The 27,083-nt window shown below is 33.5% G+C and overlaps 19 protein-coding genes across 19 annotated transcripts; 7 read left to right on the forward strand and 12 right to left on the reverse strand.

Moving 5' to 3' along the window:
• Positions 1-109: 109 nt before the first annotated feature.
• Positions 110-1,522, reverse strand: NAEGRDRAFT_66678 (uncharacterized protein; the record flags this gene model as incomplete). The annotated part of the gene is made up of 1 exon (XM_002678169.1): positions 110-1,522. One exon carries the CDS (start codon positions 1,520-1,522, stop codon positions 110-112), a length of 1,413 nt encoding a protein of 470 aa, XP_002678215.1.
• Positions 1,523-1,776: 254 nt separating this feature from the next.
• Positions 1,777-2,496, reverse strand: NAEGRDRAFT_66679 (uncharacterized protein; the record flags this gene model as incomplete). The annotated part of the gene is made up of 1 exon (XM_002678170.1): positions 1,777-2,496. One exon carries the CDS (start codon positions 2,494-2,496, stop codon positions 1,777-1,779), a length of 720 nt encoding a protein of 239 aa, XP_002678216.1.
• A 279-nt stretch (positions 2,497-2,775) lies between these two features.
• On the forward strand, positions 2,776-3,363 carry NAEGRDRAFT_79464 (uncharacterized protein; the record flags this gene model as incomplete). Its single annotated transcript, XM_002678059.1, has 1 exon — positions 2,776-3,363. The coding sequence occupies one exon, from the start codon at positions 2,776-2,778 to the stop codon at positions 3,286-3,288; it is 513 nt and encodes a 170-aa protein (XP_002678105.1). The 3' UTR covers positions 3,289-3,363.
• Positions 3,364-3,654: 291 nt separating this feature from the next.
• On the reverse strand, positions 3,655-4,462 carry NAEGRDRAFT_66681 (uncharacterized protein; the record flags this gene model as incomplete). The annotated part of the gene is made up of 2 exons (XM_002678171.1): positions 3,655-4,167; positions 4,235-4,462. 2 exons carry the CDS (start codon positions 4,460-4,462, stop codon positions 3,655-3,657), a joined length of 741 nt encoding a protein of 246 aa, XP_002678217.1.
• A 1,529-nt stretch (positions 4,463-5,991) lies between these two features.
• NAEGRDRAFT_48503 (uncharacterized protein) lies at positions 5,992-6,942 on the reverse strand (the record flags this gene model as incomplete). Its single annotated transcript, XM_002678172.1, has 1 exon — positions 5,992-6,942. One exon carries the CDS (start codon positions 6,940-6,942, stop codon positions 5,992-5,994), a length of 951 nt encoding a protein of 316 aa, XP_002678218.1.
• A 157-nt stretch (positions 6,943-7,099) lies between these two features.
• Positions 7,100-8,156, forward strand: NAEGRDRAFT_66683 (uncharacterized protein; the record flags this gene model as incomplete). The annotated part of the gene is made up of 2 exons (XM_002678060.1): positions 7,100-7,632; positions 7,697-8,156. 2 exons carry the CDS (start codon positions 7,100-7,102, stop codon positions 8,154-8,156), a joined length of 993 nt encoding a protein of 330 aa, XP_002678106.1.
• An 11-nt stretch (positions 8,157-8,167) lies between these two features.
• Positions 8,168-11,004, reverse strand: NAEGRDRAFT_36402 (P-type II calcium ATPase; the record flags this gene model as incomplete). The annotated part of the gene is made up of 2 exons (XM_002678173.1): positions 8,168-9,235; positions 9,256-11,004. 2 exons carry the CDS (start codon positions 11,002-11,004, stop codon positions 8,237-8,239), a joined length of 2,748 nt encoding a protein of 915 aa, XP_002678219.1. The 3' UTR covers positions 8,168-8,236.
• A 1,370-nt stretch (positions 11,005-12,374) lies between these two features.
• NAEGRDRAFT_32966 (uncharacterized protein) lies at positions 12,375-12,836 on the reverse strand (the record flags this gene model as incomplete). Its single annotated transcript, XM_002678174.1, has 1 exon — positions 12,375-12,836. A coding segment is annotated over one exon (462 nt), but the record flags the coding sequence as incomplete, so codon positions are not given.
• Positions 12,837-13,200: 364 nt separating this feature from the next.
• On the reverse strand, positions 13,201-13,911 carry NAEGRDRAFT_66686 (uncharacterized protein; the record flags this gene model as incomplete). Its single annotated transcript, XM_002678175.1, has 1 exon — positions 13,201-13,911. The coding sequence occupies one exon, from the start codon at positions 13,909-13,911 to the stop codon at positions 13,201-13,203; it is 711 nt and encodes a 236-aa protein (XP_002678221.1).
• Positions 13,912-14,579: 668 nt separating this feature from the next.
• Positions 14,580-16,262, forward strand: NAEGRDRAFT_48505 (uncharacterized protein; the record flags this gene model as incomplete). The annotated part of the gene is made up of 1 exon (XM_002678061.1): positions 14,580-16,262. The coding sequence occupies one exon, from the start codon at positions 14,580-14,582 to the stop codon at positions 16,260-16,262; it is 1,683 nt and encodes a 560-aa protein (XP_002678107.1).
• Positions 16,263-17,195: 933 nt separating this feature from the next.
• On the reverse strand, positions 17,196-17,968 carry NAEGRDRAFT_66688 (ras family small GTPase; the record flags this gene model as incomplete). The annotated part of the gene is made up of 4 exons (XM_002678176.1): positions 17,196-17,594; positions 17,702-17,711; positions 17,768-17,871; positions 17,915-17,968. 4 exons carry the CDS (start codon positions 17,966-17,968, stop codon positions 17,196-17,198), a joined length of 567 nt encoding a protein of 188 aa, XP_002678222.1.
• A 318-nt stretch (positions 17,969-18,286) lies between these two features.
• Positions 18,287-18,919, reverse strand: NAEGRDRAFT_66689 (uncharacterized protein; the record flags this gene model as incomplete). The annotated part of the gene is made up of 1 exon (XM_002678177.1): positions 18,287-18,919. The coding sequence occupies one exon, from the start codon at positions 18,917-18,919 to the stop codon at positions 18,287-18,289; it is 633 nt and encodes a 210-aa protein (XP_002678223.1).
• A 154-nt stretch (positions 18,920-19,073) lies between these two features.
• Positions 19,074-20,103, reverse strand: NAEGRDRAFT_66690 (uncharacterized protein; the record flags this gene model as incomplete). Its single annotated transcript, XM_002678178.1, has 4 exons — positions 19,074-19,446; positions 19,488-19,680; positions 19,922-19,948; positions 20,040-20,103. The coding sequence occupies 4 exons, from the start codon at positions 20,101-20,103 to the stop codon at positions 19,074-19,076; spliced, it is 657 nt and encodes a 218-aa protein (XP_002678224.1).
• A 487-nt stretch (positions 20,104-20,590) lies between these two features.
• NAEGRDRAFT_66691 (uncharacterized protein) lies at positions 20,591-20,968 on the reverse strand (the record flags this gene model as incomplete). The annotated part of the gene is made up of 1 exon (XM_002678179.1): positions 20,591-20,968. The coding sequence occupies one exon, from the start codon at positions 20,966-20,968 to the stop codon at positions 20,591-20,593; it is 378 nt and encodes a 125-aa protein (XP_002678225.1).
• A 486-nt stretch (positions 20,969-21,454) lies between these two features.
• Positions 21,455-21,925, forward strand: NAEGRDRAFT_66692 (uncharacterized protein; the record flags this gene model as incomplete). The annotated part of the gene is made up of 1 exon (XM_002678062.1): positions 21,455-21,925. One exon carries the CDS (start codon positions 21,455-21,457, stop codon positions 21,923-21,925), a length of 471 nt encoding a protein of 156 aa, XP_002678108.1.
• Positions 21,926-22,219: 294 nt separating this feature from the next.
• On the reverse strand, positions 22,220-23,080 carry NAEGRDRAFT_2994 (uncharacterized protein; the record flags this gene model as incomplete). Its single annotated transcript, XM_002678180.1, has 2 exons — positions 22,220-22,588; positions 22,655-23,080. Coding segments are annotated over 2 exons (795 nt in total), but the record flags the coding sequence as incomplete, so codon positions are not given.
• A 509-nt stretch (positions 23,081-23,589) lies between these two features.
• Positions 23,590-24,126, forward strand: NAEGRDRAFT_66694 (uncharacterized protein; the record flags this gene model as incomplete). Its single annotated transcript, XM_002678063.1, has 1 exon — positions 23,590-24,126. One exon carries the CDS (start codon positions 23,590-23,592, stop codon positions 24,124-24,126), a length of 537 nt encoding a protein of 178 aa, XP_002678109.1.
• Positions 24,127-24,653: 527 nt separating this feature from the next.
• Positions 24,654-25,244, forward strand: NAEGRDRAFT_66695 (uncharacterized protein; the record flags this gene model as incomplete). The annotated part of the gene is made up of 1 exon (XM_002678064.1): positions 24,654-25,244. One exon carries the CDS (start codon positions 24,654-24,656, stop codon positions 25,242-25,244), a length of 591 nt encoding a protein of 196 aa, XP_002678110.1.
• Positions 25,245-25,474: 230 nt separating this feature from the next.
• Positions 25,475-27,082, forward strand: NAEGRDRAFT_79466 (adenylate cyclase 1-like protein; the record flags this gene model as incomplete). Its single annotated transcript, XM_002678065.1, has 2 exons — positions 25,475-26,592; positions 26,638-27,082. 2 exons carry the CDS (start codon positions 25,475-25,477, stop codon positions 26,993-26,995), a joined length of 1,476 nt encoding a protein of 491 aa, XP_002678111.1. The 3' UTR covers positions 26,996-27,082.
• Position 27,083: the final 1 nt, after the last annotated feature.

Below are 27,083 nucleotides of genomic sequence, written 5' to 3' on the forward strand. Positions count from 1 at the left end.
TTTGATTGAAACTTTACAACTTTGATAACAAAATATAAAATGAATTTCACCAGAGGAAGAATGACAAGAACCGTTCTATTTAATTTATTAAATCAATTTTATAATGTATTTATGGAACTATCTTGTCTCTAATCTCCTTTGGTAGGGACATTTGGGTTATGTTGCATTGAGAGGCTCGGATAGATTTCAAATATTTACAATTTTTAGAAAGTATTGTAATGCCATTATTTGTAACTGGATTTCCACTAATATCAAGATACTCCAAGTATGGTAATTCAGCTGATAATATTTCTACAAATCTGTCATTAATATCTTGGTCTGTGACTGTGAGACTTCTAAGGGCTTTGAATTTGAATAAGCTATCAATTGTTAATTGAGGAGAACGATTAATAATGAGCTCATTCAATTCGCATGCAACTTCCGTAGAGCCCTCAATCGATACGTTTTCAATCAATCCTAGTTTGAGTTTCTTCAAAGAAGGTATTGCTAACAGAGAAGTAAATGAATAACCAAGTCCACACGAGATGAATTCTGCTGTTCTTATCGAACGATTGGAAAGTCGCTTGAGCATTCCAGGATAAATATATTCGTGGTCGAGACTGAGAGTCACTAATTTTGGTCCAAGATTTGAAAAGAATTCAGCTTGTGCTCTTTCTGGTGGTGTATCGTAGACGGTAGCCCATCCATTCGCCGATCCACCATTTTCACCCTTAAGAACTGATCTGACAGTTCTCAAATTTGGCCAATGCTTGATTGCTTCAGCGAACCTGAACACTGATGAAACACTAGTTTGAATATCTATCGTTGTCAAAGAAGGGGTATTAATTGAAAAATCAATAATGTCCTGCTCCTTCAAATCTCCCTTCTTCAATGAATAACCTTTCCATCTCAATACTCTCAACTTGGGGAATTTAATCTTTTTGAAAACATCAAAATCATACATGAGATACTTGTCCTGTATGAGTTGAATCTCTTCCAATGTATTTGCCATTGCCTCCAAACAAATCCTTAGTGCCTCAGGTGGCAATAATGTATGTTTTGCAACCAATCCAGTAATTTTATCAATAGGCAGCAATTTCAATGTTTTCCTTGTTTGTGACAAGGCCTTCTCTTCATCAGCCACAGCAATATCAAACAATAATTTTGAAAATGGTTGTTTCATCACAATATTTGCTCCGTGAGCACCCATCGATTGAACCAGTCTTAATAACTCGGACCTTTGATAAGGTTTAGCAGGATCTAGCTCCAATTTTCTAAATAAAAACTTTGGTTTGCAATCTCTTTGGCCCGACCTAGTAAATTTTCCAAAATACAACATTAAAAACTTTTTACGATTCGATCCACATGATTGATCGAATTTTCCTCCATAAAACTCCAAAATTTTCAGCAATAATTCAATCGGAAGCTTGCATAAACTTCTCTTCAATTCCTCCTCCAGTGGAGGTGCCTTAGGGAGAGGCGTTTTATTCTTCCTCAAGTTTTGCAAATTTTGTTTCGAGTTTGAAGGAGTTACGAGAGGCATTTTTTCTCTTGCTTGAAAGTTAGTTTTTTCAAAGCAGCAAATGGCGGCTTTTTTTTCTGATGACAAATTAAAGAGCAACGTTTGGAGTAACGGTTCTTTAATATATTGAGCTTTTCATTTGGTTTGTTCAATGTTTGTTGAGTTACTGGAGGAGATTACAGTACTGTATTTGGTAAGGTTATGTGAAGAATGGGATGGATTCTTCATTCCTCTATGGAATGATGTAATTTTGGTATTAATATATTAGTTAGTTATTAAGATTTGTAACGGGTATTGTAATAGATGGATGGTATAATATAGAGTACTCTTCTCCAATCTATTTGAGTTTGATTGTTGTGGGTTTGAATTGTTAATTTCCAATTCTTATTGAGATAGGTATTTTCACTTGCTTTAATAGTTCCATAAATGGTATTACTAGTGGTTGATTTAATATTGTAATTATTCCACACAGTGTCATATTTTTCAATAATTAAATTTAAATTATTATTTTCATCATAGATTTTGTAATTCATCAAATCGTAATTAATTTTACCAAAATATAAAAATGGAATTTCACTTGAATTTTGGCATTTGTTTAATTCCACTTTAAATGTATTCAAAGATAATGAAATTAATCTTCCATCAATACTTCCTTGATCCAAATTTGTTATTAAATCAATTCTCGAAGGAATTGCCCAACTTCTATATTTGAATTTTCCAATTAAATTTCCTTTTTTGAATAAATTAAATACCAAATTATTATTTAATTCAATATCAATAACAGTTCCATATTCAAATGATTTTAATTCATCGGTACTGTAACAATAAACTGGTGGTTGACTATTTAAAATACCAATCGGAATGACAACAATTCCAATAATAGCCAAAACAGAACAAATTATTATTGTTGAAATTAGTGTTACGATTAATTGTTTTCGTTTACGTTGTGTGGAGGTTTGATAATCATGTGATAGCAGAGGTTTCCGTGTTGACATTTTTTTTGAACATGTCACAACTTGACAAACAAATAAGGACATGTGATCTACAGTGCATTTACAGATGAGATTAACAAGTGTTACAATCAAAACATTTTTCTCCTAATTTTTGCTAATTTGTGATATTGGAGCAAAATCCAATTTGAATTTGATTGAAATTCTTGCAAAAATTCGAACTGCAATCAACTAGAACAAAACTAATCAACAGCTTCTCATTGGCTATTTAATTAAAGGTCTCATTGTTTTTTCAACAACACATATAATATCATCCATAAAAAAATGTCCCATCTCACAATTGCCCTTCGATCTCTGTTGGCCCTCACCACACTCCAAAGCACATCCTTCTTCCTCGGAGCTCTCAAAATTAAAATCAAACAATGGCTCATGTTTAATTCGTGTGCAGTTGCCAATTATTCATTACTTGCTGCCTTGGCTTCTTCACATGTTTTAGATGAAAACTATTCGAGAATGATGGTACATGCTAGCTTACCTGGATTGATGTATTATGGAGGATTGGGATTAGTGGTTTTCCCGTGGAAACTTGGAATGAATTTAATTCCTCAATTTTCACATTTGATCATGAGTGCCAATGTTCTGATGGAATTGAACAAGACATTGGCAGTTGGAGATTTTGAGAATGCATTTAAGGGAACCATGTTGGGTTTATTGTTTTGGTTACCTTTCATTTTCATTCAGAATAAGTACTTGTATTCACATCAGGAGGAAGCAAGTGAAATTTTATGGAATCCAGAAGAAAGAATGAAAAAGATGGGCATTATCAAGTCTGAATAATCGAGTGGAAACACAAAATTCAAGAATGTTTCATGTAAATTTATCAAAATAAACCAGAATCAAAGAATTTGACCCAAACAATTTCAATGATCTCAAGACTATCCTCTTATCAATTTTTAAAGCACCAACTGCTAATTGGAGATTTTTTGTAATCTATTGGTGATGGTCATGTAGATCATTTGAGGATGGCGGTGTAGAGTGGAGTCCTTTCCTCTTTGATCCAACGAAATCTCAATACACTGCCAAAATTCAAGCAAAATTCACTCAAAATAACATTGTGCAGGTAAGGAAATTCGAAACTGCCACTGTTTATTGCGACACACTTATGAGAAAACTAATTGATTGATTATATATACATTGGAAATTTTAATGATTGGTCATCCACTTTTCTGTAATGTACTTTTCCATTAATTGTAAAGATTCTTCCTTAATCAAGCCATGTCCATCCTTAACTTGAGAAATTTCAACACTCCTCTCAGAAAATCCATTTTCTTCAATTGATTTTACGAATTTCAAACTATTTCCATAAGGAATAACTTTATCTTCACTTCCATGAATGATGAAAACTCGTTGATTGCCTTCTTGATCATCCTTTCTAATCAACAATTCTTTTGGTAAAGGGAATATTGGATGCTCCAACAAATCTTTCAAATGTGAGGATTTGATATTTCTATTCTCATTATACTTGTAATTAAATACTGGAATAGCTCCTAATTTTTCCCATTTTTCAAGTGTAATGAAAGATTGCCAAACTCCTTGAATGTCAAATGCTGGAGCTAATAAGAGAAGTGAATCAATAATACCAGGATAAAGTTGTGCAAATCTACATGCAGTAAAACCTCCCAGAGAACTAGCCACCACTCTCCATTTAATATTTTTCTATTTTAACATTTTACAATATTATTAAATATTATTAAATATTATTTAACAAAATAATTGCACTAACCTCACCATCCCGAACAATGAAAATTTCCTCCTTTAAATAATTTAACATATTTGTGACGGTAAGATCTTCAAAAGTTGGTACATTCAAATCGGGACACACCATTTCAATATTATATTTATCTTCCATAAATTGTTTCAAATGAACAGCCTTCTCAGTTTGAGGTGATGAGGCAAATCCATGAAGGAATGCATATCGATATTCAATATTGGAACAAGATGGGGAGGACATTGGGAATTTTTTTGTGTTTGAAAAAGTAAATTGTCGGATATTTAAGTGCATTGAAATGTTCAATTAATGTTGAGATTTTTTGAACGACCGTAGCAAATTCGAGAAGATTATGGACGATGAGTGAGCACTTTGGTTTTCTGTGAAGTTTCTTCATAAAAACTCCACACATATCCTTCCGATTGTTGAACAAAAGAAAATTGGAAAGTTCTTGATTAATTCACTAACAATCTCATTATTAGGATGATGAGAGAATGTTCTTTAAGGATTTGGTTCATTGATCCACAATGTTCCTTCTCCTCTTTGCAGAGTTTTGCAGCTCCTTGTACTTTGGTTGTAACTCTTCGTATTTGTGCAATTCGTCATACTTCATTTGGAGGGTTCTTTCTTCTGCATTCTCTTCAGGAATTGAAAGATTAAATTGTATCATTTTGATGAGCAACCTAACATGATTATGTCAATAGTACTACTCCAACACAGAAAGTGGATATTCGAAAGTTGTAAAAAATTGTGAGAAACCATCAAAATCAATTAAGGACAAAACATCACTCAATTAGTTCGCACAAACTGAAACCACTTTCTTGGAGTAATATTTCGGTAAATGTCTAAATATGTAATAGTTTCAAATTAATTGAAAAAATGAAAAAAGTGATTAAACAATTTCGAATAACATCAAGCTTAAACAGGTGCAACAACGGAAAGAAATTTTGCTTCTATTCTCTGAGTCATGAATCAACTCCTGAATTGTTGGAAGAAATTGCATTTCAAAATCATTACGAACAACATGCTCCTCTAAAAACTTATGAAAATTTGAATAATCCTCATAGAAAACTATACGAAAGGAAATCATATCTTGAATCAAAATATGTAACTGAAAAACGAGAACCCAAAACTTTCACAGACAAGCTTGCCAAAGGAATTGTAACGTGTATCAAAGCAATGATTGAATTATACTTTGGTAAGAGTAGGTACTTTCCAATAATCCATTTCTAATACTATAATTTTCCAAAAACTGTATAGATTATATGCAACATGCCATGTGTCTGGAAGCAATAGCTAGTATTCCACCTCTCATCTTGGGAGTTATCAAACATTTTTCATTCGTCTTGAAAATGGACTACAAGGAATGCTTTGAATCAAATGCTCTTTTTGAGGAGGCTGAAAATGAAAGGATGCATCTAATGATTTGGCTTCAATTGTGTAAACCAACTAGATTGGATAGAGTCTTGGTTTTTCTTTCACAGTTTAGTTTTGCATGGTTCATATTGATTTCCAATATCATTTCTCCAAAATTTGTTAACAAATTATTGGAATATTTGGAGGAGGCATCCATTGATTCGTATACAGAATTTATGAAAGCCATAGATAATGGAAATTACAAGCATGTTCCAATTCCAGAAATAGCCCTCGAATACTATCACATGGTTCCTCATACAGTTACTTTGAAAGATGTGGTTCTTTCCATAAGGGCAGATGAAGTTTACCATAGAGATTTTCACTTTAGGTTGCAATAAATTTGAAGTAAACTTCTTTTATACTTCTGCTTTGTCTTTGATTTCTTGATCATTTTTCAATTCCACACTCAGATATCTGTAAATTTCTTTAGTAATATCTAACAATTCCAAAATGAAAGTTTTATCTTCCCTCAATTCACGTCCCATGATATGATAAAACTTTTCTTCCTTTGTTTTCTGAAATGCAATCCTAAACAAATCTCTATCGTTTTCCATTCCGGGAACATTCACTCTACGTGCTTGGAAGATAAAATCACGCAACGCATAAGGATTTTCTGATAGAATATCCTCTAAACAATTTCTATCGTTAAGAAGTGAATTAATGATATCAGAGTCAATGTATTCCATTACTTCTGCTCTTCCCTTAATTGCCTTGATAGCAAGATCTCTATCTCTTTTCAATCGATTGCTTGCAAATTGAAGAGCCAAACCAGAAGTTTTAATAGCATTCAATACTACTTCTTCATCATTTCTCAACTCTTCACTTGCATATTTCAAACTAAAGGCCGATTTTTCCAATACTTTACAAACAAATTCTCTGTCTCCTCTCAAATCATCAGGAACCAATGAAAATCCATCGATAATATCACCCTCCACCGAAGCTAAAATCACCTCCCTATCCCTCTTCAACTCATCACTCACTTCAGAGTAAGTGTACACTGATTTTTTCAAGCCTTCGATAACAACCTGCCTATCAGCCAGAAATTCCTTGGAAAGATCTCGATACTCCCACGCAGTCTTGCCAATCAAAAAACTAAATGATGCCAAGGAATTATACTTTTTAATAGCCTCTAATAATATTTCTCTCTTTTGAAAACGGTCCATCTTTTCCCTTATTGTTAATTTGTAATGTTCTTCGAGTAGATTGATGGTAAGAGGCTGGGAAGTAATTTCTTCTCCAGTTTCGTCATTTTCCGAATTATTGGAACTTTGTGTATGGATGATTAAATCGTCGACTGCTTTTTGCATTTTTTTTTAAAGTTTTCTCAGAACAAGATTGGATTTTGTAATCATTAAATATAATCACATTTTGTAAAGTATTGAACAACTATTTAATTTTCTAATTATTGTTATTTACTTCACCTTCAAAAATTGTTTTTTTAAGAAAATATTAATTTAAAAAAAAATGGTGCACAATCAACAACAGCAACCACGAGGTGGTGATCAATATGATGATGACGAGGAATATGACGACTATGAACAATCGGAACAATCATACAACAATCAAGGATCATCGGATCAACCAAGAATTAAAAAATCAAACAAGATTAATGTTTGGGGAAATTCATCAACCATGAATATTACTCCCTATTTATATAAAAAGGTTTTGGCATCACCTTATTTTAAATCATTGTATGAATACAAGACATATCATGAAGTTTTGGATTTAATTAAAAATATTAAATATATTCATCCATTTACTGATGGAGATACAAATGCAGAGCCTAGTATTGCATTTTCACTTTTATTCAAGTTGCATACATTGAAATTATCATATAAACAATTGAAGGGAATGTTACAAAAGGATATGTCAACAAATACAAAAGCTATGGCCTTGCTTTATGTGAGATTTGCTGTACAACCTGATGAAATGTGGGATTATTTTAGAGATTTTGTCAATGATGAAAATAATACTGTGAATATTTATACGAAAAGAATGTAAGTTTAATTTTCGATTAATTATTAAATTTTCTTAATTTAATTATAATAATCGATTCAATAGTTCGTTGGGAGAATTTGTCAGGTCATTAATTACAAATCAAAAATTATTTGGATCTCAATGTATTCTTCCAATATTGCCAGCAAATTTAGTGAGAAGAATGGAAGATTCTGATGAATTTTCTCAATCATACCAAAAGAATAAGAGAAAGTATTATGAGAAGGATTATTCGGATAGGAGATCTTCATCATCTTATCAATCGGATTACTCAAGAAAGAAGCAAAAATCTGATTCTAATACCACTCAACCATCTAAGAGCAATACAGAAACAGCAAACTCAGAGAAAGAAGATTTTGAACCTGCTGAATCTAGATTTTCAAAACCAACCTTCGCCAAGACAGCCAATAATTCTCAATCATATTCGAAAAAATATGGAGCTATCACAAAGGAATACACAACCAATATAAGTTTTTCAAAAAAGGACATTACTGAAGTCGAAACAGTAAAGCTCAGTAAAGACTAATGTAAATATTCATGAAATTATTTTTTTTAATATTTTATTTTAGATTTAATAAATTAAAACTAGTGATTAGTGATTCAGAATCAGATTTTAAAGTATTTGACACAGATACGACCGATAACACGGAGGATGTAACTGAATGGAATACACAAAATACCCAATACAATACAGACGAGCCATTGATACCAGTTGAGTGGGACAGTGTTAGTGAATCTACCACAGAATTGGACAATGATTGCTTGCATAATACCAGTGAAGAAGAAGATGACAATAAACATCCATGACTTGTGAATGGATTCGAAGATGTTCCATTCGTTGTTAATCTTTCTACTGTTGAGTTCGTTGAAAAGTTGGCAGAAGACAAAAGCATTGAAAACAATAGTATTGTTGACTTCAGAGGCAGAGTAATCTCCAACAGCAGTAGCAAGACATTTACCATCATAACACAAGTATTGATAACCAGTATAGTAGAGACCCAAAAGGACAACCAATTGATATAAACCTTGACCAATAATGTGAATCCACATATTCTTAGTAATCAAACCATCATTTCTACCGTATGGCTTTCTGTCCAACAATTCTGGAATTGGAGGTTCAGTTGCGAGGGCCAAAGCAGCAAAGGTGTCCATGATCAAGTTAACCCACAAAAGTTGGATAGCAGTCAATGGAGGATCCATATGCTTACTATGAGAACCAGCTGGTGGACTAATAATGAATGAGGTCAAAGCAGTAATGACAGTAACCAACAAAGCACAAACGTTAACAGTCAATTGGAAGACTAAGAATTTACGAATATTTTCATAAATAGTTCTTCCCCACAAGACAGACTTGATAATAGAGCTAAAGTTATCATCCATAATAATAATATCAGAGGCTTCCTTAGCAATTTGAGTACCAGCAATACCCATACTCAAACCAACATCAGCTTCCTTAAGAGCAGGACCATCGTTAGTACCGTCACCAGTAACAGCAACAACTTCACCGAGAGCTCTGAGTCTCTTAACTAACTTAAACTTATCAGTTGGAGAAGATCTAGCCATAACTTGGAGTCTTGGCAAGATATCATCAATTTGATACATTGTCTACAGCATCATAACTTCACACGCAATGGATCCTTAATACCGACAATAGCAATCAAAGTAGAACCATTTTCAATAGCTTCTTGATCTTCGAAATCTTCATTTCCTCTCAAATCCTTATAGGCCAAAGTCAAAGTTCTCAAACCTTGAGAAGCCATATTTTCAATATCTTGCATCCACTTCTTCTTTTCAGATTCGGACAAAGCAGAAACTGAACCATCCTTCAAAATTTGACTAGTACACAAACCCAAAACAATTTCAGAAGCACCCTTCAAGTACAATCTATGAGCACCTTCATCAGTCTTGACAATGACAGCCATTCTCTTCTTGGCAGATGAGAAGGTGTACAACTTTTCAATCTTATCATTTTCAGTATAATGCTTTCTAATTGGAACATAATCAATACCCAAATCCTTCAAGAGAATCAAGAGAGAAGCTTCAGTCTTGTTACCACTGACTTCATATTCCTTCAAGGAACCAGTCTTTGGCTTGTTCAAAGAAGCCTTTGAGTTGACAGAAATACCGTGAGAAAGGACTTGAACAACCTTGGTATGCATTCCATCAGTATTATCTGGCAAACCATCAAGATATTCTTCACCTGCAATGACAGCCTTGACAACTCTCATTTCGTTCAAAGTCAAAGTACCAGTCTTATCGGAACAAATGTTAGTAGCACCACCCATAGTTTCACAAGCTGACAAGTGTCTGACGAGATTGTTATCCTTCATCATCTTCTTGACAGAATAGGCCAAAGAAATAGTGACAGCCAATGGTAAACCTTCTGGAACAGCAACGACGACAATAGTTACTGAAATAATAACAAATCCTACAATAGTACTAATATCAGACCAAGACCAAACATCGGTACCAACATTGGTTTGCCAAATCTTCTTAATCAACCAACCAGCCATCAAGACACAGAAAGTAGCAACAGCAAAACCAACACCGAATTTACCAATAAGAGTAGCCAAATCATCCAACTTGGCTTCAAGTGGAGTCTTGTCATCTTCATCATCAGCAGTAATCTTTGCCAATGTTTTACCCCATTCGGAGTTAACACCAACACAAGTAACTAACATTCTACCATAACCTTCAGAAACAACTGTTCCGGAGAGAAGGAATGGAGCTTCGTCATTCTTCTTGATAAGATCAGTTTCACCAGTCATTACAGATTCATCAGTCTTCAAATCGTGATATTCACAAATAACACCATCAGCTGGGACTTGATCACCTTGTTCAATTTCAACAATATCACCAACTACAATTTGACCAATTTGTACAGTACTTGTTTCACCATCACGGACAACTTTAATTTTGATGTCTTCGCTTTCCTTTGATAATTCTCTGAATTTACGTTCCTTTTGCCAATCGTTAACAGAGGCAACAGTGGAAACAATTAAAACGGCCAAAACAATGGCAAAACCTTCAATCCAACCGAATGGTCTGTCTTCTTCTCTTTCTGGGAAAGCAACACCCAAAACGATAGAGACAACAGCTAATACTAATAAAACAATAAGAAGTGGATCTTGAATAGCTTCAAGGAAGAGTTTCCACAAAGGTACCATAGGTTTCTTTGGATATTCATTCTTACCAAATTGTTCTTGTCTGTCAGCTTCTTCAGCGAAGTGAATACCTTTTCTAAGATCAGTATTTAAAGCGTTAGCAAGACCTTCAGAACCTCCCAATTCTCTGAGAGCTAACACATCTCTACTTTCCAACAAGTCATCCAATTGTTGGAGAGTCACGCTATAGGAACCGTAGCTGTCCCTCATTTCTACGTCGCGTGGCATTTTTTTTTGGGCTTTTTCATAGAAGGGGTGTTGGGTAATAAATATAACTGAAGAAGTTTGGCGCAAATGATGTGTTGTGAAACAAAGGCTCTGTGCTTGTTGTATGAGAACAATGCAGCTTGTGGAAAGTATGCTCTTTGTCGAAAAACAAGAAGGGCAACCTCTAGCAGAGTAGATTCATTATTGAATGTTAAAAGAATGTCTTTGAGAATGTTGTAGCGTGTTTAGCTCGCTCGTGTTATTTGAGGACCGTTTTGAAGCTCGAGCACAAATTTGTTGCCCCCAGAAGTAATCAACTCAGGAGCAGCATTTAGAGTTCCGTTTTATGGAAAGGTCGTGGATTTTCTCTTTGTTAACGCTCTCGCTTGGTTTTTGTGGGAGGGCGAAGAAAATGCTTGGATGAACACTGAAAATATAATCACATTTACAATAGAGATTCTATCTTCATATCAACAACCATCAGAATAGATTCCACACTGTAACTACCTACCTCTTGTGTGCTGCTGCTGTGATTCAATGATAATGTTGAACCACAGGGATCTACGGTTTTTTAACATGTTTGAAAGTATATTAATCTATTGAAAATAATATATGAAATATTGTCCAAGTATGGATTATACCACAGAACAGTTTTCGTGAACATATTGTTTGATACAAAAAAGTGCCTGACTTTATTTTTGGCCAGCAGGAGGATATTTTTGGTAAGGTTTTTTGATTTTTATTAAAAATTCAAATTTTAATTAATGCAAATTCACAACAACAATTAGAATCCATTCCTAATGATACATGTCCATTTCTCTTGCATTGACAGTCTTACTTGTGTCCCATTTACCTTTCTTTTTGAATACCTTTCTACAGTAACAACAAACAATCACAACACAACATAACAAAATTACAATACCAACAGCAAGTCCAATAATAAGCCAAACCCACCATGATAAATCCTTTGCCCATTTCCAAATATCCACTTGAGTACGAGCATTCTTATCTCTGTCAGCAATATCTTTAGAATAATTGGCTCGGGTTGAGTTTTTGGCACAAAGAGTGTCTACTTTTGGACAAGTGATTTTTCCATCAAATGAATTGGCTTGATTCAATGCTTCACCTCCCTCTTGAGGACATCTGAGCCAATAACTACCAATCTTGATAAATAGATAGGTATCTACAATTGAGGGATCATTAAGAGAATTCAAATCAGGAGGCCCACACGAATATTCATAACATCTGGATGTTACTGTTTGAGTTCTATAGTCAAGACCAGATGATTGAGATACTAGGTTTCCAATAAAACATCCAGCATATGAATTGTAATCTTGTCCAGTTCTAGAAATGAGCGAGGTATCCGATGGCTTGTTTGCTGGTTTGTAGCATTCACCAGAACCAACTTTGATTACCAAGGGGCAATAGTCTCTGTATTCGTATCGTCCACCTAAAGTACTCTTTCCAGAGATGTGTTGATAATATCCAGACAGTGCAGAAGAATATGTTGCAATGTCACATGTTCCCTTAGAGGAATGGTCGTAGGTACACATTGGATTGGTGTTACCCTGTGAATCAGTATCAGAAGTACAAAAATATCCAATCAGAGATGAATCCCAATTTTCACATCTTTTCGTTACAATGGAACATGATTGAGATAAACCCCAATTATATCTATCATTGGTGATACGATATGTACTATCCAATTTTGATTCCAATCTTTCAATTGATGTATAATTCACATTATAATATCCCAAATCATCAAAAACAGCGAGTGAAATCTTTGAAGCAACAGGTCCATCCGATGGTGGGTTAGACAAATAGGATCCTGACATGATTTCATTAAAGAAAATTCTCGATTCCAATAGAGGCGTTTTGCCCATTTCATACTCTGACATATCGTACAAATACTTGTAATTGAGGATGGCATCTGCATTTTCCAATGAAATATAATTAGCAGCTGATTCTGTTGATGATTGACAAGAGAAGTGAGCTCTCATTTGTTGAATGGCTTTTGGAGCAGCTAGTGTGAATATTTTCTTACTATCTCCATTGGCAGTGTCTGTAAATGATGAAACAGCCAAATTTGCCTCCTTAAACGATTTCAAGTTGAACCCCATAATGTGATACTAAATTTGATTGGAAATGTTTTCAAATGATTGAGAAAGTTATCAAATTATTCGACGTTTAAATTAGATATTATAAAATTCCAATACAAACCATCATGTGAAGAATCATCATGATTCTCGAACGAGGATTCAATGAATTGAAATAATTCGTCGAAATATTAATCAATCCCATTACTGGTCTCTTGGTTCCATTAATTGATTGAGAGAGACACATCATTCCACTCCCCTTAAACACCATACTAACAGGTCTCATTGTAACAAATACAACTAAATCCACACCACTCAGAGTTTCATTTGTAAGTGTCTTGTATTTGCTTTGAATTGGAACACCATATTCAGTTGTGTATTGACACCTCGATTGAAGTGAATTGGCTGAATCCAATAAGAATGTATCATTATTCATTCGATAATCAGATTTGACAGTTATCAAATCAGAAAGCATAGATTGTACAGTTGGAATAATTTGATTCTTCCAAATACCAATTTGTAAACTATTAACAACATCATAAATTTGACAAGTTCCTGAACAAGAATCAGGAGGGAGTGTTAATAATTTGTCGTTGTCTGTTGCATCACATGATGGTAGTGATGAAAATCCTGAAATATCACCTCTCACATAAGATGAACCCTCGGAATAACATGATCGTTGACTTTCATCATTTTCCAGATAGCTCAAGTCGAAATGTACTCTAATACAGTTAGAAAAATTGACAATGAGCAGCAACAACAGTATTAAAGCCGTCATCATTGATTGTGAAACCACCACTCCACGTTTAGACATTTTTTGTTACTGATTAGTGACATGAAATGACAAGGCTTTCAAAAAAAATAATAAATTGATGTTTACTTTTTTATCATTTTGTTTTTCCAAATTCAATATTATTTCCAAAGTGCAATATTTTTCAATATTACAATATTAAATGTTTTGTAAGCATTAAATACTCAATAACAACGATTAAATTTCCTTAAATCTCCCTCTGAAAAACAACTAACTCCACACCGGTGTAAAAAAGTTCTGTTCCACACTCAAATTAGAAAAAAATTCTCCACCTTCACTCAAACACGTTTCATGAAAACAACCTCGAAAGAATCATCGGAGGATGGAATTACCTCTGCAAGTGATGCTAGTGCTGCTGATTCATCAACAACACCACTGCATCCAATAGCTTGTTTGGGTTGTAGAAAGCTCCATCGGTATGTATTCTTTTTTAATTATTAAATTATTAAAATAATATAAATGGTACAGAAAGGTTTGTTTCACATAGTTTGAATAATTCAAAGTTTATTATCAACATGTTTTTTTGATCATCTTTGTAAAATTGGTCATCTTTGATTATTTGGATATTTTGGATTTGTGTTTAGTGTGATAGAAAACTTCCGGCTTGTACTGGATGTGCCTCTAGAGGAAGTACTTGTGAATATCATACACCAAAGAAGAAGGGAGGAAATATGAAGAATAGAAGTAAAGCCTCGGCATTATCATCAGAGGGATCATCATCATCACTTGTTCAAGGAAATTCTTCTTCTGCCACTACTACTAATATAGTAACTCCATCTTCTTCCTCTTATAATTCATCAATAGCATTGAATAGTGTTGATGCTTCAATGATTAGTAATAATAGTGGTGGAATATCTGTTAATACTTCTAATACAGCAAGCACTAGTGGTGGGACTAGTATTATAAATGGAGGATCTAATCATCATCAGAAAACTAATCGACCTCATTTGGATGATAGACAAGTTGTGGAATTATATTTTGGAAATCTTCATAATAATATGCGTCTGATTGAAAAGAGTGAATTGGAAAAGTATTTATTTGATAAAAACTCAATTTTACCTGGAAGAGAAGAGGTGATTGCAATGTTTGCAGCTATGAAAGCAACTTGGGAACAATCACTTGGATATGAAGGAGCTGAGGAAACTGCAAAAGAAGCTAGAACATTGATGGGTTTATTATTTGATGAACATTCGAATTATTATGTAGCTTGTGCTTATGGATTTTTGGCTTATTATGAAGTAGGATGTGGTCGATTCAAAACTGCTCGATTTTATATTCAATGCATTGATTTTTATTTTAAGGAAATGTCAGAGCAAGAAACACAGAATATGACTTTGTATCAATCATGCTTGAAAAAATTTACAACCTATCTCACAATGTTATCAAAAACTAGTGGAAATATGATTGAAACAACATTGGATTGGGTTGAATTATACGAAAAATATATGGGAATTAGTCTTCCAATTGATTGGAAGTTGATGGTCTCTCAAGATTTGACGGAATTCAATTATATGGCCATTATTAAGGTGATTGAAGTTATTTTGGATATTGGAGGAATTCATCTCAAAGATTCTCCTGGATTAACATTGAAAAACTACACTGTAGTCTCATCAATAATTTTCCACAGCTTGAGGATTAAAATGTTAACTAGTGTCAATAGGGAGAGAGACAAAATTGAGGAGAGTGCATTGAGAATTATTGAAGCTACTGAATCTGAAATTTTCATAATTTTACCTCCTCTGGTTGTCACTCCAATCATGGCAGCTTGTAAAATTCACTTGTACATTGTAACATTAATAGAAAAGGGTGAAAGAAAAAATTGTGATGAAAGTTCACCTCTTGGACCAATTGACTATTATATGGTATTGGCAAAAGGCTTAAGAGCAGTCAAATTGCTAGGAAAGAGATTCCCAAGAGTGAATCTCTATCATAGAAATATGATTCAGGAAATGGAATCCATCTTGGAAAAGAAGGCATTCTACAATTCTCTCTCAGAATTAATCAATAGTTTCAATACTCATTCAATGCCTTCATCATACAAAGTTCCTGGATTCGAATCCAATAGTCAATTCTTTAGATTTATTTCAAATGAAATGACATCCAATAATCACCAACCTTCCATAGAACAACGTAGACTCTACGAGAATAGTATTTCAACTTTATTAAGTGAAATCCAACATATGTCAGCAGAACAAGAAATGATCAATAACAATAACAATACCAGCACTCAACAACAGCAACAACCAACAGCAGCCAATCACGAATGGGACGATGTACAACAACTATTCAATACTGTCTATACGGACAATGATTTTTCTTCTTTCCTTCTTGATGAGGAGGATGAAAGGAAGTGATCTCAATGTCCACCACCTTATTTTTAACTATGGTTGCTAGTTTAAATAGCAGAGCTCGATATTGGCCTAACCCAAATGATTGAAGCTTGTATGATACTGTGTAGAATGTTGCAATTATATGAATCCAATCCAAAAGAAAGGGTTGAAGAATTTGCCTCCATCACAATTCAAGTTACCAGAAGAAAACATTAAAATGTACATATAAATAACAAGCTTGTACTATTTACCATTTATTTACAATGAAACAATCTGTAAAATTCTTATTTTCCAAACTTTCTTTCAGTTTCTTTCTGCTTTCAGTGAATTCTTCCACAATTTTGAAAACAAACCCAAACATGTTATCTACCTTGCTTGGGTTCCCAGTCTTAGTCAACAACAATTTAACTTGAAACAAATCAGGATTCGAAGGAAATGGTCTATACGAGCAAATGATTGGATGCTCAAAATCTGCACTATCTGAAATTCTAGTTGGTGAATGAGCACGAAACATGATTTCATCATTTGTTAGCTCATTTTCCATTCCAGCATGGAACAAAAAAGCGTCACTGTATCCTCCATTAAAATCACCTCTGTAAATGAGCGGGCAAATTCTTTTAAGGAAATTCTTTGACTTTCTTCTTTTAACTGTAAACGTAAAATCAACATTTTCTCTGTTACCGATTGGGTAAACAACAGGTGAAACACTCTTTACAGTTTCAGTCTCCCAATCCACTAAAATCCAACTAACTTGATTCATGAAAAAGTATTGAATTGTATCTGATTTCAAGTCCACTGGGTGGCACTCGAATTTATTCATTTTTTCCAAAAGATAAAAATAGTTATTGGTATGAAAAACAAACTTTCATGTTTTAGAGCCATCAATGATCCAATATTTACATTTCCAATTCTTAATTAACCCAAAAAAAACAACTTTTAATAAAATTAATTTGTTCATTAACAAATGATACATTTCTTCTCATTACCTTCCTTCTTTGCCTTCTTATCTGACAATTTTGTTGTGCTTGTTACTGCTGCTGCTTTAGGTTTATTATCCAAATTCTTCTTAATTTCCAAAACCATTCTTGTGAAAGCTTCCTCAACATTGGCCGAAGATTTTGCACTCGTCTCAATGAATGGCATATCATACCGGTTTGCTAATTCTTCACCCTCTGAACGTTCAATTACTCTCTCAGAGGTTAGATCTGATTTACAACCAACCAAAAATTTTGTAATATCTACAGGAGCTGCCTTGTCAACTTCATTAATCCATTGACTGACATTATCGAAGGAGGATTGGTCAGTGATTGAGTAGGCGATAAATACACCGTGTGCATCTTTGAAATAACCTGGATGCTGTTCGATAATTAGGTAAATAAACTTATAAGGTGGTGGTTGGTTGGTTGACTTACACTATTTCACAATTGTGAGCTATTTCACACCAAGAGTTGTAAAACACTTACATTTTCAATGCTTGACTAGGACTAATATCAAATATTAAGTAAATCATATGATAATGTCTTACTTACGCATTCCATATTTGTAATTTCAATGTTTTTCCATCCATTTCAATGGTACGAATTTTAAAGTCAACTCCGAGAGCGGAGTAATAAGTATCTGAGAAGGTATTGTCCTGAGAAAGGGGTAAGTTTGTGTGAAATATGTGGTTTACATACAGAATAACGAAGGAGAAGTGATTTCGTTCCAACTTTACGATCACCTAATATCATGTTTAGTTTAGTTTAGTTTCCCTACTTACCAAGGAAGAGTATTTTTACAAAATAATCACTACAAAGTTCAAATCATTTCATTTCTGCAACAAATAACTTACTATGATGGATCCATTTTTTTTAAATTTGTGAAAAACTAAACCTTTCAATCAAGGATTTATTCAAAAAGAGCGACCTCACTACTTACCCAAAGTACGAGAACATGATCTACTTCCAAACGAACTTTGACTAACTATGTTTCTACTTTAGCTTCTATTATTGTTTACAATAAACTTTATATTCGAAGTTAAACTAATCCTCAATTGATTATAATTGTTTTTATTCAACATCATCTTCTACTTGTTCCTCAGCAATTGTTCTTTCATGATAATTTCTTCCATGTTTCCTTCTCAATTCTTCCAAATTCCACCACTTAATTTGAGCTGCACAAAAAAAACAAGCAAGCAAAGACCAAATTCCCAAAACTCCCATGAAAATAACTGAAACAATGAAATAGATTGGGATTGGAGTTGAGAAAATGAAATAAAAACACAAGATAAAGCTCACACAACAAATTAATACTTGTAAGACTGTTCCAAACATGGAAATATTCAATAATAACTTTCGTTGTGGTTTCGTTAAATTGTAAACTAACCAAACAACTGAAGTTACAAGTGCTACAAGTTGAGCCACTGGAAAGGAGAAAATAATTGCATAGAAAATAAGAATACCAGTTGGTGAAGGTCCTGTTTGTACCTTTCGAATAGCAGTAATTGTTAAAAGGTCAGTAGAAGACATTGTGGAAAAAGTTTCATTGTCGGAAGGATGAGTAATGGAATAGAAGTAATAGAAAATAACTCCGACATAGTACATTAACATGATGGTAGACGAAACCAAGTGGAGAAGGGAAATTGTGAAAAAAGCAAGTTTCTTATTGCCCAGAGTTTTGGCAATGGTTTCGAATCGAGACATTTTTTTTGCGTGCTAAGTGAAAGTTGGAAACAGAGTAGAACCAACAAGAATGGAGTTTGGTCAAGTTCAGAAATCTTGCATCGTGCTAACCTGTACTATGTTGAATTCAAAGTATGACCTAGTGTTTGTTAATTTCGTGTAGAATTAAACAAGTTTATTTATGTTTACCTCCCATGGCCTTTTCAACTTCAGTAACAATTGTATCATAGATGGTAAGGTGGAATGCAGACATCAAAAGAGTTTGTACAAGCTTATTCATCAAACCATGATACCATCCATAAATACCATCCTCCTTAAACATTTTAATCAGACAGTCCAAAGTATTCTTATAAATCTTGTGTCCAGTCTTTCTAATTTCTTCTTCAGTCATTGTCTTCTTTGAAGTTCTCAATTTAGTTTGAGCAACTTGGAGTGGATAGGTCAAAATGGTGGCAATAAACTTGGCAAAAAGACCAAGGAAGAATGATTGACTAGAAGTAAGATTCTTTTGATTCATATATTTCAAATAATGCTTCTTAGTTTGATCACTAATAAAATTCCAATAATTCCAAATCAATTAAAAACTTACAATACAGTATAGTTAATCATTGGATTTGTAACAAGGACAATACTGGCAAGAACACCACTCCACAATGTTGAAATACCTTCTTCTTTAACCATTTTGACCATTCCTTTGAAAATTCCCTCATTTTCAGTAGAATCATTCTTTCTTTGAGCCTTATATCTTGTTGTAATGACCCACAATGGACAAGTGGTGATAACTGTGTGAAATTAAAATCAAATTTGTGTCATCATTTTCAATTATCTCAATCTTCTTCAACGAGGATCTTTAATACTTCGAGAGTAGTCTTTCCTTTAAGATGTTCATTGGCTTGAATGTGTGTTCTGATAATTTCTATTATTATTTGTCAATGAATTATTAATTGTTAATCATCATTAGTAGCAAAGCATCGGAATTATGATCATCATCAATTAATTAATCATCATTTCTTGATTACATACCAATAGGATAAAAAGCAGACATGGCAGCTATTATCAATATTTAAATAAAATCATCATCATCACGATCAATTGATTTTATCTTCATATATAACAATTATCTTTCTCATGAACAACCTACCTTGTCCACCAATACTACCGGCAGTAGCATGAACAAAAGATTCGTAGCTAAACACTTGATCCATTTTCTTTTATAAAATTCCTTTCCTCCGATGATGTTGTTGTTATTGCAACAAGATTTAGAGACGATAATAATTAATTGGGTTAAAAACTGGTGTGCGAAATTCTCTTGGCGCCAAAAGGTTGTTGTTGAGAGAGAATTGAGAGAGCTATTATTTACAATATTTGCTTATTTGCTCACCAACAAAATAAGAATGATTTTGTCTGTTGGGTTTTTTTTGTGATTTGTTTTTTAAGAGATGATGAGAAGAAGCTTCATCAAGATGATTTTTTGAACGACATGCATGTAGGAGGTTAGTTGAATGGCAGGTGTCGTTGAGGAAGGGTTTGCAATTTGAACGTTTAGAAATCAAGATTACGAACATGTCTGTTGGAATTGAAAAAGTTCCACTCATTAAATAATTGAAATTTTCACAAAACAGTCTCACTTTATTTCACTTCTCTTTTTTTTGAAATACAGCACAACACACAATTAAGGAAATTCTTGATTATTTAACAATATCTATAACCACCATATCCACCATAGTATGGAACACCATAACCATAACCTCCATAATATGGAACACCATAGCCATAACCACCATAATATGGAGCTGAATAAGCACTTCCATAATTGGTGCCATAACTAGATGGACCAGTGTAATAAGATCCATAACTTGAATATGGTGAATAGTTGACTGCACTGATTTGATTGGAATAAGCTTGAGTATTTTGAGCATATTGATTGTAATTACCACCTGTTACTCCATAATTTTGACCAGCACCACCATAATAACCATAATTGTTTCCATAATTATTGCTGTATTGACAGTTGGCAAATGCAAGACACAAGATGAGCACGAAGACACAACAACACACTGATTTGAACATTTTAATCACTTTGATCACTTTGATTTTTTTTGGTTTTGAGAATAGGATAGTTAGTTTGGTATTTAAATGAATTTCAATGGGTAGTATTCGAAAGTAAATGAATAATTGGAAAGAAACTAGTTATGGAAATTTGTCACTTTGGAACATCCACTTTTCCAAAGTTATTTAAACACTTTGTTTTGAGAATTTTCCATCTTTGTCAACAAATGAATTTGGAGAATCGAATTGAAATTTTTGCAGTTGGATGTCAACTCTTCCAAATTCCATACTCATTTACAGTTGGTTTACAATCAACACCCAGATAAATTCGAATAGGTAAAAAAACAAACAGAATTTTCCCATCAACCTCAAAATCAGGTTCTCAGCCCTTCGGCTGTCATTAATCAAACTCAAAAAAAATACACATTCCATTACATCACAATCGTCACCCTCTTCATCACCCTGTACCATAAAACAACTATTTTCATTAAATAACAACACATAATCATGACAGACCAAGTGACAGTCACCATTCAAGAACCAAAATCAACCTTCACAACCTACCATCAAAATTCCAATGAATGGACAGCCAAAAGTATAGTAGCAGTTACCTTCTTCTATCTCGGTTTCATCTTTCCTCCATTGTGGATCATTGGTTTCTTCGCATTCAGATCACAAAATGATAGAGAATACTTTTGGGGAACTATGAATGTATCAGCATGTGCTATGTGTTCTTTTATTATCTATGTAGTTGCTGGTTTTACTTGGATTTTCTTCATGTACTATCAGGAAGCAGGTGCAGCAGGAATTACGAGAACTTATTACTTGAATTTTACACAGGCCTATTTGGAACCTGGTGAATGGGTCGCAATTGCCTATGCCTTGTTGATGTGTGGTATTTTAGGATATGAATTGATGAAGTATTTGATCAAATTGAAATTTGTTAGAAAGATGTGTAAATGTTGTTTGAAGAAGTAACAAGTTTCTTCTTTCCAACAAGAATAACAATTTTGATACAATCATTAATCGTATGATAATGATGAGAATAAAAAATTCATAAATAATAATAATTGTGTGTTGGTTCATCATCTACTTTCCTTTGGAATGTTTCTTGAGCGAGGTCTTTCTTCTGTTGTTATTGGAAATAGTTTATTGAACAAAGGCAACTTGTTTGAGAGTGACTCTTTGACCAACAGAAATCTTTCTTCCTGAACTCTTCTTATTATGACACAAATTCATACCAAACACTGTTCCATCAATAATTTCACAGAAACGATGTTTGTTCAATGAATCAATAATGAAACTCTTCTTGACACCTGAATCAACATCAACAGATGGCATGGTACATCTTGAACATCTCTTAACACCATAGAATGTAACTCCATTAATTTCAATTTCTCTATACTTTTCTTCATCGTATGGTGAAATAGATGGTGATGAGATTACAATATTTCCACGGAAATTCCAATTACTAATATATGAATAAGCTCCAAATAAATCATAGAGGAAGGTTTTGAAATATCTTGTGAAAAGATTTGATTGATCTTGAATGACCTTCTTGTTAAAATCGCTGACTGAATTTTCAGAGGTTAATAAGAATGGATAACCATCTGCAAATTGAGCAACATGTGTAAATTCCTTCTTTTCATCAATGAATGGTTGGAGAACTTCTGGTTCAGCAGGTCTGTGATGAGTTTGAATTTCTACAGATTTATCACTTCTTAAATCAGTAAACTTATCAATAACTTGAACCAAACGAACTGAAACTTTCAAATTCTTTGACAACCACTTGGCAATTTCATCTCCACAATCAAAAGCATTGACAGGATATTTCCAAATAGTGACATTTTTCACTCTATCCTTATTTTCATCATTAATCTGAATATTTTCAATATATTTCACTGAGAAATCATCAGATCCAGGGAAGCTAACCTTCAATTCTCCCTTTTTCAAATCAATACTTGTTCCAATCAAAACCATCGAAGGAGTTTCTCTCTGAGTAACAAAATTATTATTATCCTCCTTGATAACCATCCAGGCACGATCATACAAGAATCCATATTCACCAATCTCCCACTCCTTGACTTCAAATCCTCTACATGATTTAATTGGGAAAATTCTAATATTCTTTATAGTGATGGGAGCATACAATTTTTGATAGAGTTTGATCAAACCACCCACAGCTAAAGCACCTAATCCTGCTCCGATCAGTGTTGTTGAATGTTCCTTGTTGGTGAGTGATGAAATGATTTTTTGAATGCTTTCCATTGTTTTTTGTTTTTTTTCAAATTGTTTTTAAATATTAAAATTAATTTCGAATTTGAAAGATACGGAAGATAACGTTTTGCAGATAATGCAGTAATGAGGTTACTACTACATGGAATGATGAGTGCTAATGGGACAATTTTCATGCCTGTCGGAGTCGATGAGGAGAATCTTTGATTTACAAATTTGACTGATTATTACGGTTCTAACCAATCGATTGAGAGTTTCATCATTAAGGTGTTGAATTTTCGAATTGATTGACCATATTGTCCGTTCAACAAGAAATAACTACCCTCTCGTCGGTGCTTTGCCATTTGATTAATTCCGCCCTTATTTTACATTTTCTATTTTTTAATAAAATAAATAGAAACAAAAAAATGTCTGAAAATCAATCGGAAACCATTCACACACCTCAAACAAGCATTTTGAAAACTGGTTCATGCAATTGTGGTAAATTAATGTTCGAAGTTTCCGAAAAACCACTTTTCACTGTTCTATGTCATTGTAGAATGTGTAGAAAAGGCACTGGAGCACCTGTTAGTTTAGTCGTTGCTGTACCACCGAATGGATTCAAATGGAAAACAAAAACTGGATTCACAACTGATCAATTATTGAAAATAGTTCCATTCTCTGAAAAATTTAATGGAATGTATTGTGCAGAATGTAATGGATTTGTGGCACAACATTTGACAGGTGGACCAATCGTGTCAACTATGGGTTGTTGTTATGATGAAATGAAGAATGCATTCTGTCCTGGTGAGGAAGTTGTTAAGAAGGATGCATTCTTTCAACCAATATGTCATGTCAATTATGAAAATCGAGTTATAGACATTCCAGATAAATTACCAAAATTTATGGACTTTTCTGCTCCGTATGGATCTGGAAGAATGTTTACTGAGGAAGAAGAGAAATGATTTCTCAATATATTCAAGAAATGATATCAAAGATTTGAAGGAAAGGCATGTTCACATCTTAAAGTTTCTGTACGATAAATTTTTCACTATTAAATATTTTGTAAAGTTCAATAAAAATTTGCCTAGAGTTTCTAATTTTTTCTATTATTTACATCATTAAGGAAAGAAGATTAACAATTTGAGAAACGGTTAACAATAGATATCACGAGTGTTGTAGTTGAAACTTACAAAACATTTCAATTTTTATTTAGATAGAGATTGACATTCCCTTAAAGTGCTTTATATATTTAAAGTCAATGGTAAGCTATAATGAAATTTTGAAAGAGAAAGACCACTTCTTTGTCCATCATCATAATTAAAAAGCCGACAACCCATGTATTATTACATGTATTGACAGCTGGCACTTTAACCTTCACTTCCCATCAAGTCAATCGAAACCAATGAACATCAATTTGATGTAATCAATTCATTATTCTCAATACCTAACCAAATCAAAAAACATAACAAAAAAATCAAGTCAACCAGAAATGCCCAAAATTTCTCCCTCCAACGAAAAGCAAGATTTACTAAACAATCAAACCACCAACGATTCCTCAGACATTGTCCTTCCTAAAAAGAAGGTTTTCTTTGGTGGTTGCTTTTCCATGAGAATTGTAATAATCCTCCTCATTGTCTCCTTACTTTTTCTTTGTTCTTTATTTATTTGGTTGGCTTCGTTTATTGGATCGAGAACAGCTGTTAATGAGTTGACCACAAATTTGATCAATCAAGTTGGTAGAAAGATATTGGTCTTTTTGGAGAGCCAGATTGCACCTAGTTCAGGATTGGCAAAGAGCATTGCGTCAGATTTCAAGTTGGGAATTATTGATAGACAGCCACCACTTTCGTATTTGTTTGAGAAGAATAATATTTATAGACCATCGAGTGTTGGAGTGTTTTATCCTACTGAGATGTATGGTTACTTTAATTTGACATTCTTTACAAAAGGTTATCCAGAAGAAACTTTTACTGTTTATATCAAACATAGAGATTCGGTTGGTATCGAACAATGGAATGCGAGTGTTTCGACAGGTAGTTTACTGGATATTGTAGTTAATCAGACTACTCCTATAACTTGAAGATTTATGAAAGAGGGTATGTGTTAGTATCTGAACCTAATGACTTAGTTATTGGTGGTTCAATCAACACCACAGCCTTAGATAAGGTATCTCGAGTTCCCTTATTTAATTTGACAGATAAGGATTCAGGTATTTTGATGAGTGACATTCGATACAAATACGGAGGCGTTTCAAAATCTCCAAGCACCTTTGAAATACAAAGTCTTGGAATTGATTACTATGTATCAAGAATGGAATTCAAATTAGAAAACATTGTTTGGAATGTTTTCCTTGTTGTCTACGCGGATGATATTTCCAGAACTGTGAATATTAACACTGCTATATCAGTAGGTGTTGCTGTATTTGTGATTATAGTTGGTTTATTGACAAGTGTCCTGATTGGATATATGATTACTGAGCCATTGAAATATTTAGAGAAACAATTTATGAAAATCAAAAAATTTGATTTAACAAGTGTTCATTTTACTTCGAGTAGATTCAAGGAAATTGATGTCATGTACGAAGATTTGCATGAAATGGTAGTTTGGCTCAATGAATTCAAAAGCTTTTTACCAGAATCCATTTTTAACCAATTAAGGAATATGGAGAACTCATCTGAAAGCGGAGAAGAAACTCCAAAACAAAAGAATATGGAAAGCCAAGCCAGTGAATCAATCAAGAAACAAATCTCAACCAGAGAATCCAAAGATGGCATCGAAACATCAAGTAGACTTTCCTCCTCACACGACGGAAGTTTCCGAAACAATGAAGATCGAACCTCACTCTTCAAATTAGGACTCTCAGAAAAGGAAGCAAGTATTGTCCTTGTAAAGATCTCTGAAATGTGTAAGAGCCTCTCCACAATTGAAATAGCTCAGTTATTTTCAAAGATTGCCTCTGGATTGAGCGCACTTGCAAAGACCATGCAAGCCGACTTGCAAATTCTTAGCATTGATCAATATCAGATATCATTCGTGACAGGAAAGAAGAAATCTAACATTCAGGCTTTGGAAGCAGCTTTGAAAATATCCAAATCATTATCGAGCTTTTTATCAGATTATGAAAAATTGTCAATTTGTATTGGAATTACAACAGGAAAGGCCAATGTTGGAAATTTGGGAACCAATTCTTTGAGATTCTATTCGATTGTTGGTTCTCTACTTTCAAATGCTGAGAAATTATGTACATTGAGTAGACATTACAATATTCAAATTCTTGCAGATTCAAAATCTTTGGAATATGGCGCCAAAACTTTGTTTGTCACTCGTCCAATGGAAAGAATTGAGATAGAGAACGAAATTTTCCTTCCAAATATTTCAACAGTTTATCAGGTAATTAAGGAGAATTCATTCTCCAAAGATGAGTGGATGTAAGTTTCCTATTTTAAAACTGAAATATTTTTCTTATTCGAAAGGTATGAATTGGAGCAACAAAAGGAAAATGTCAAGTACAAGAACTTTGAAAATGCATTCTCAGTATTTGAACAATTAGATTCGAATAGTAATTCAGCATCCCTAGTAGAAAAAGTCAACCAATCCAAGAGTTTACTTTACGAACATTTAGAAAAATGTCCAGGAGATTCTCAAATCACCAACAATGTTCTCAATTCATTAGATATGCTCTTTACAAAAGCTTATAATGGAAATATTGATTTAAGAAACGGTCTATTGAATTACAGAACTAGAATGGACCAGTCAATGAGTAAGGTTACACAGGATAGCTCCTTCAATATTGTGGAAATATGCAACTCACAACATGTTAATAGTTGTTAGAATGGTGTAGCACAATTTGCGAGAATTTTTCATTAGCATTTGACATCCAAATGTGATTAAGTAACAAGTAATAAAAAGTAGGACCTTA

This window comes from Naegleria gruberi, assembly GCF_000004985.1.
Source record: "Naegleria gruberi genomic scaffold NAEGRscaffold_19, whole genome shotgun sequence".
NCBI classification, from domain to species: domain Eukaryota; phylum Heterolobosea; class Eutetramitea; order Acrasida; family Naegleriidae; genus Naegleria; species Naegleria gruberi.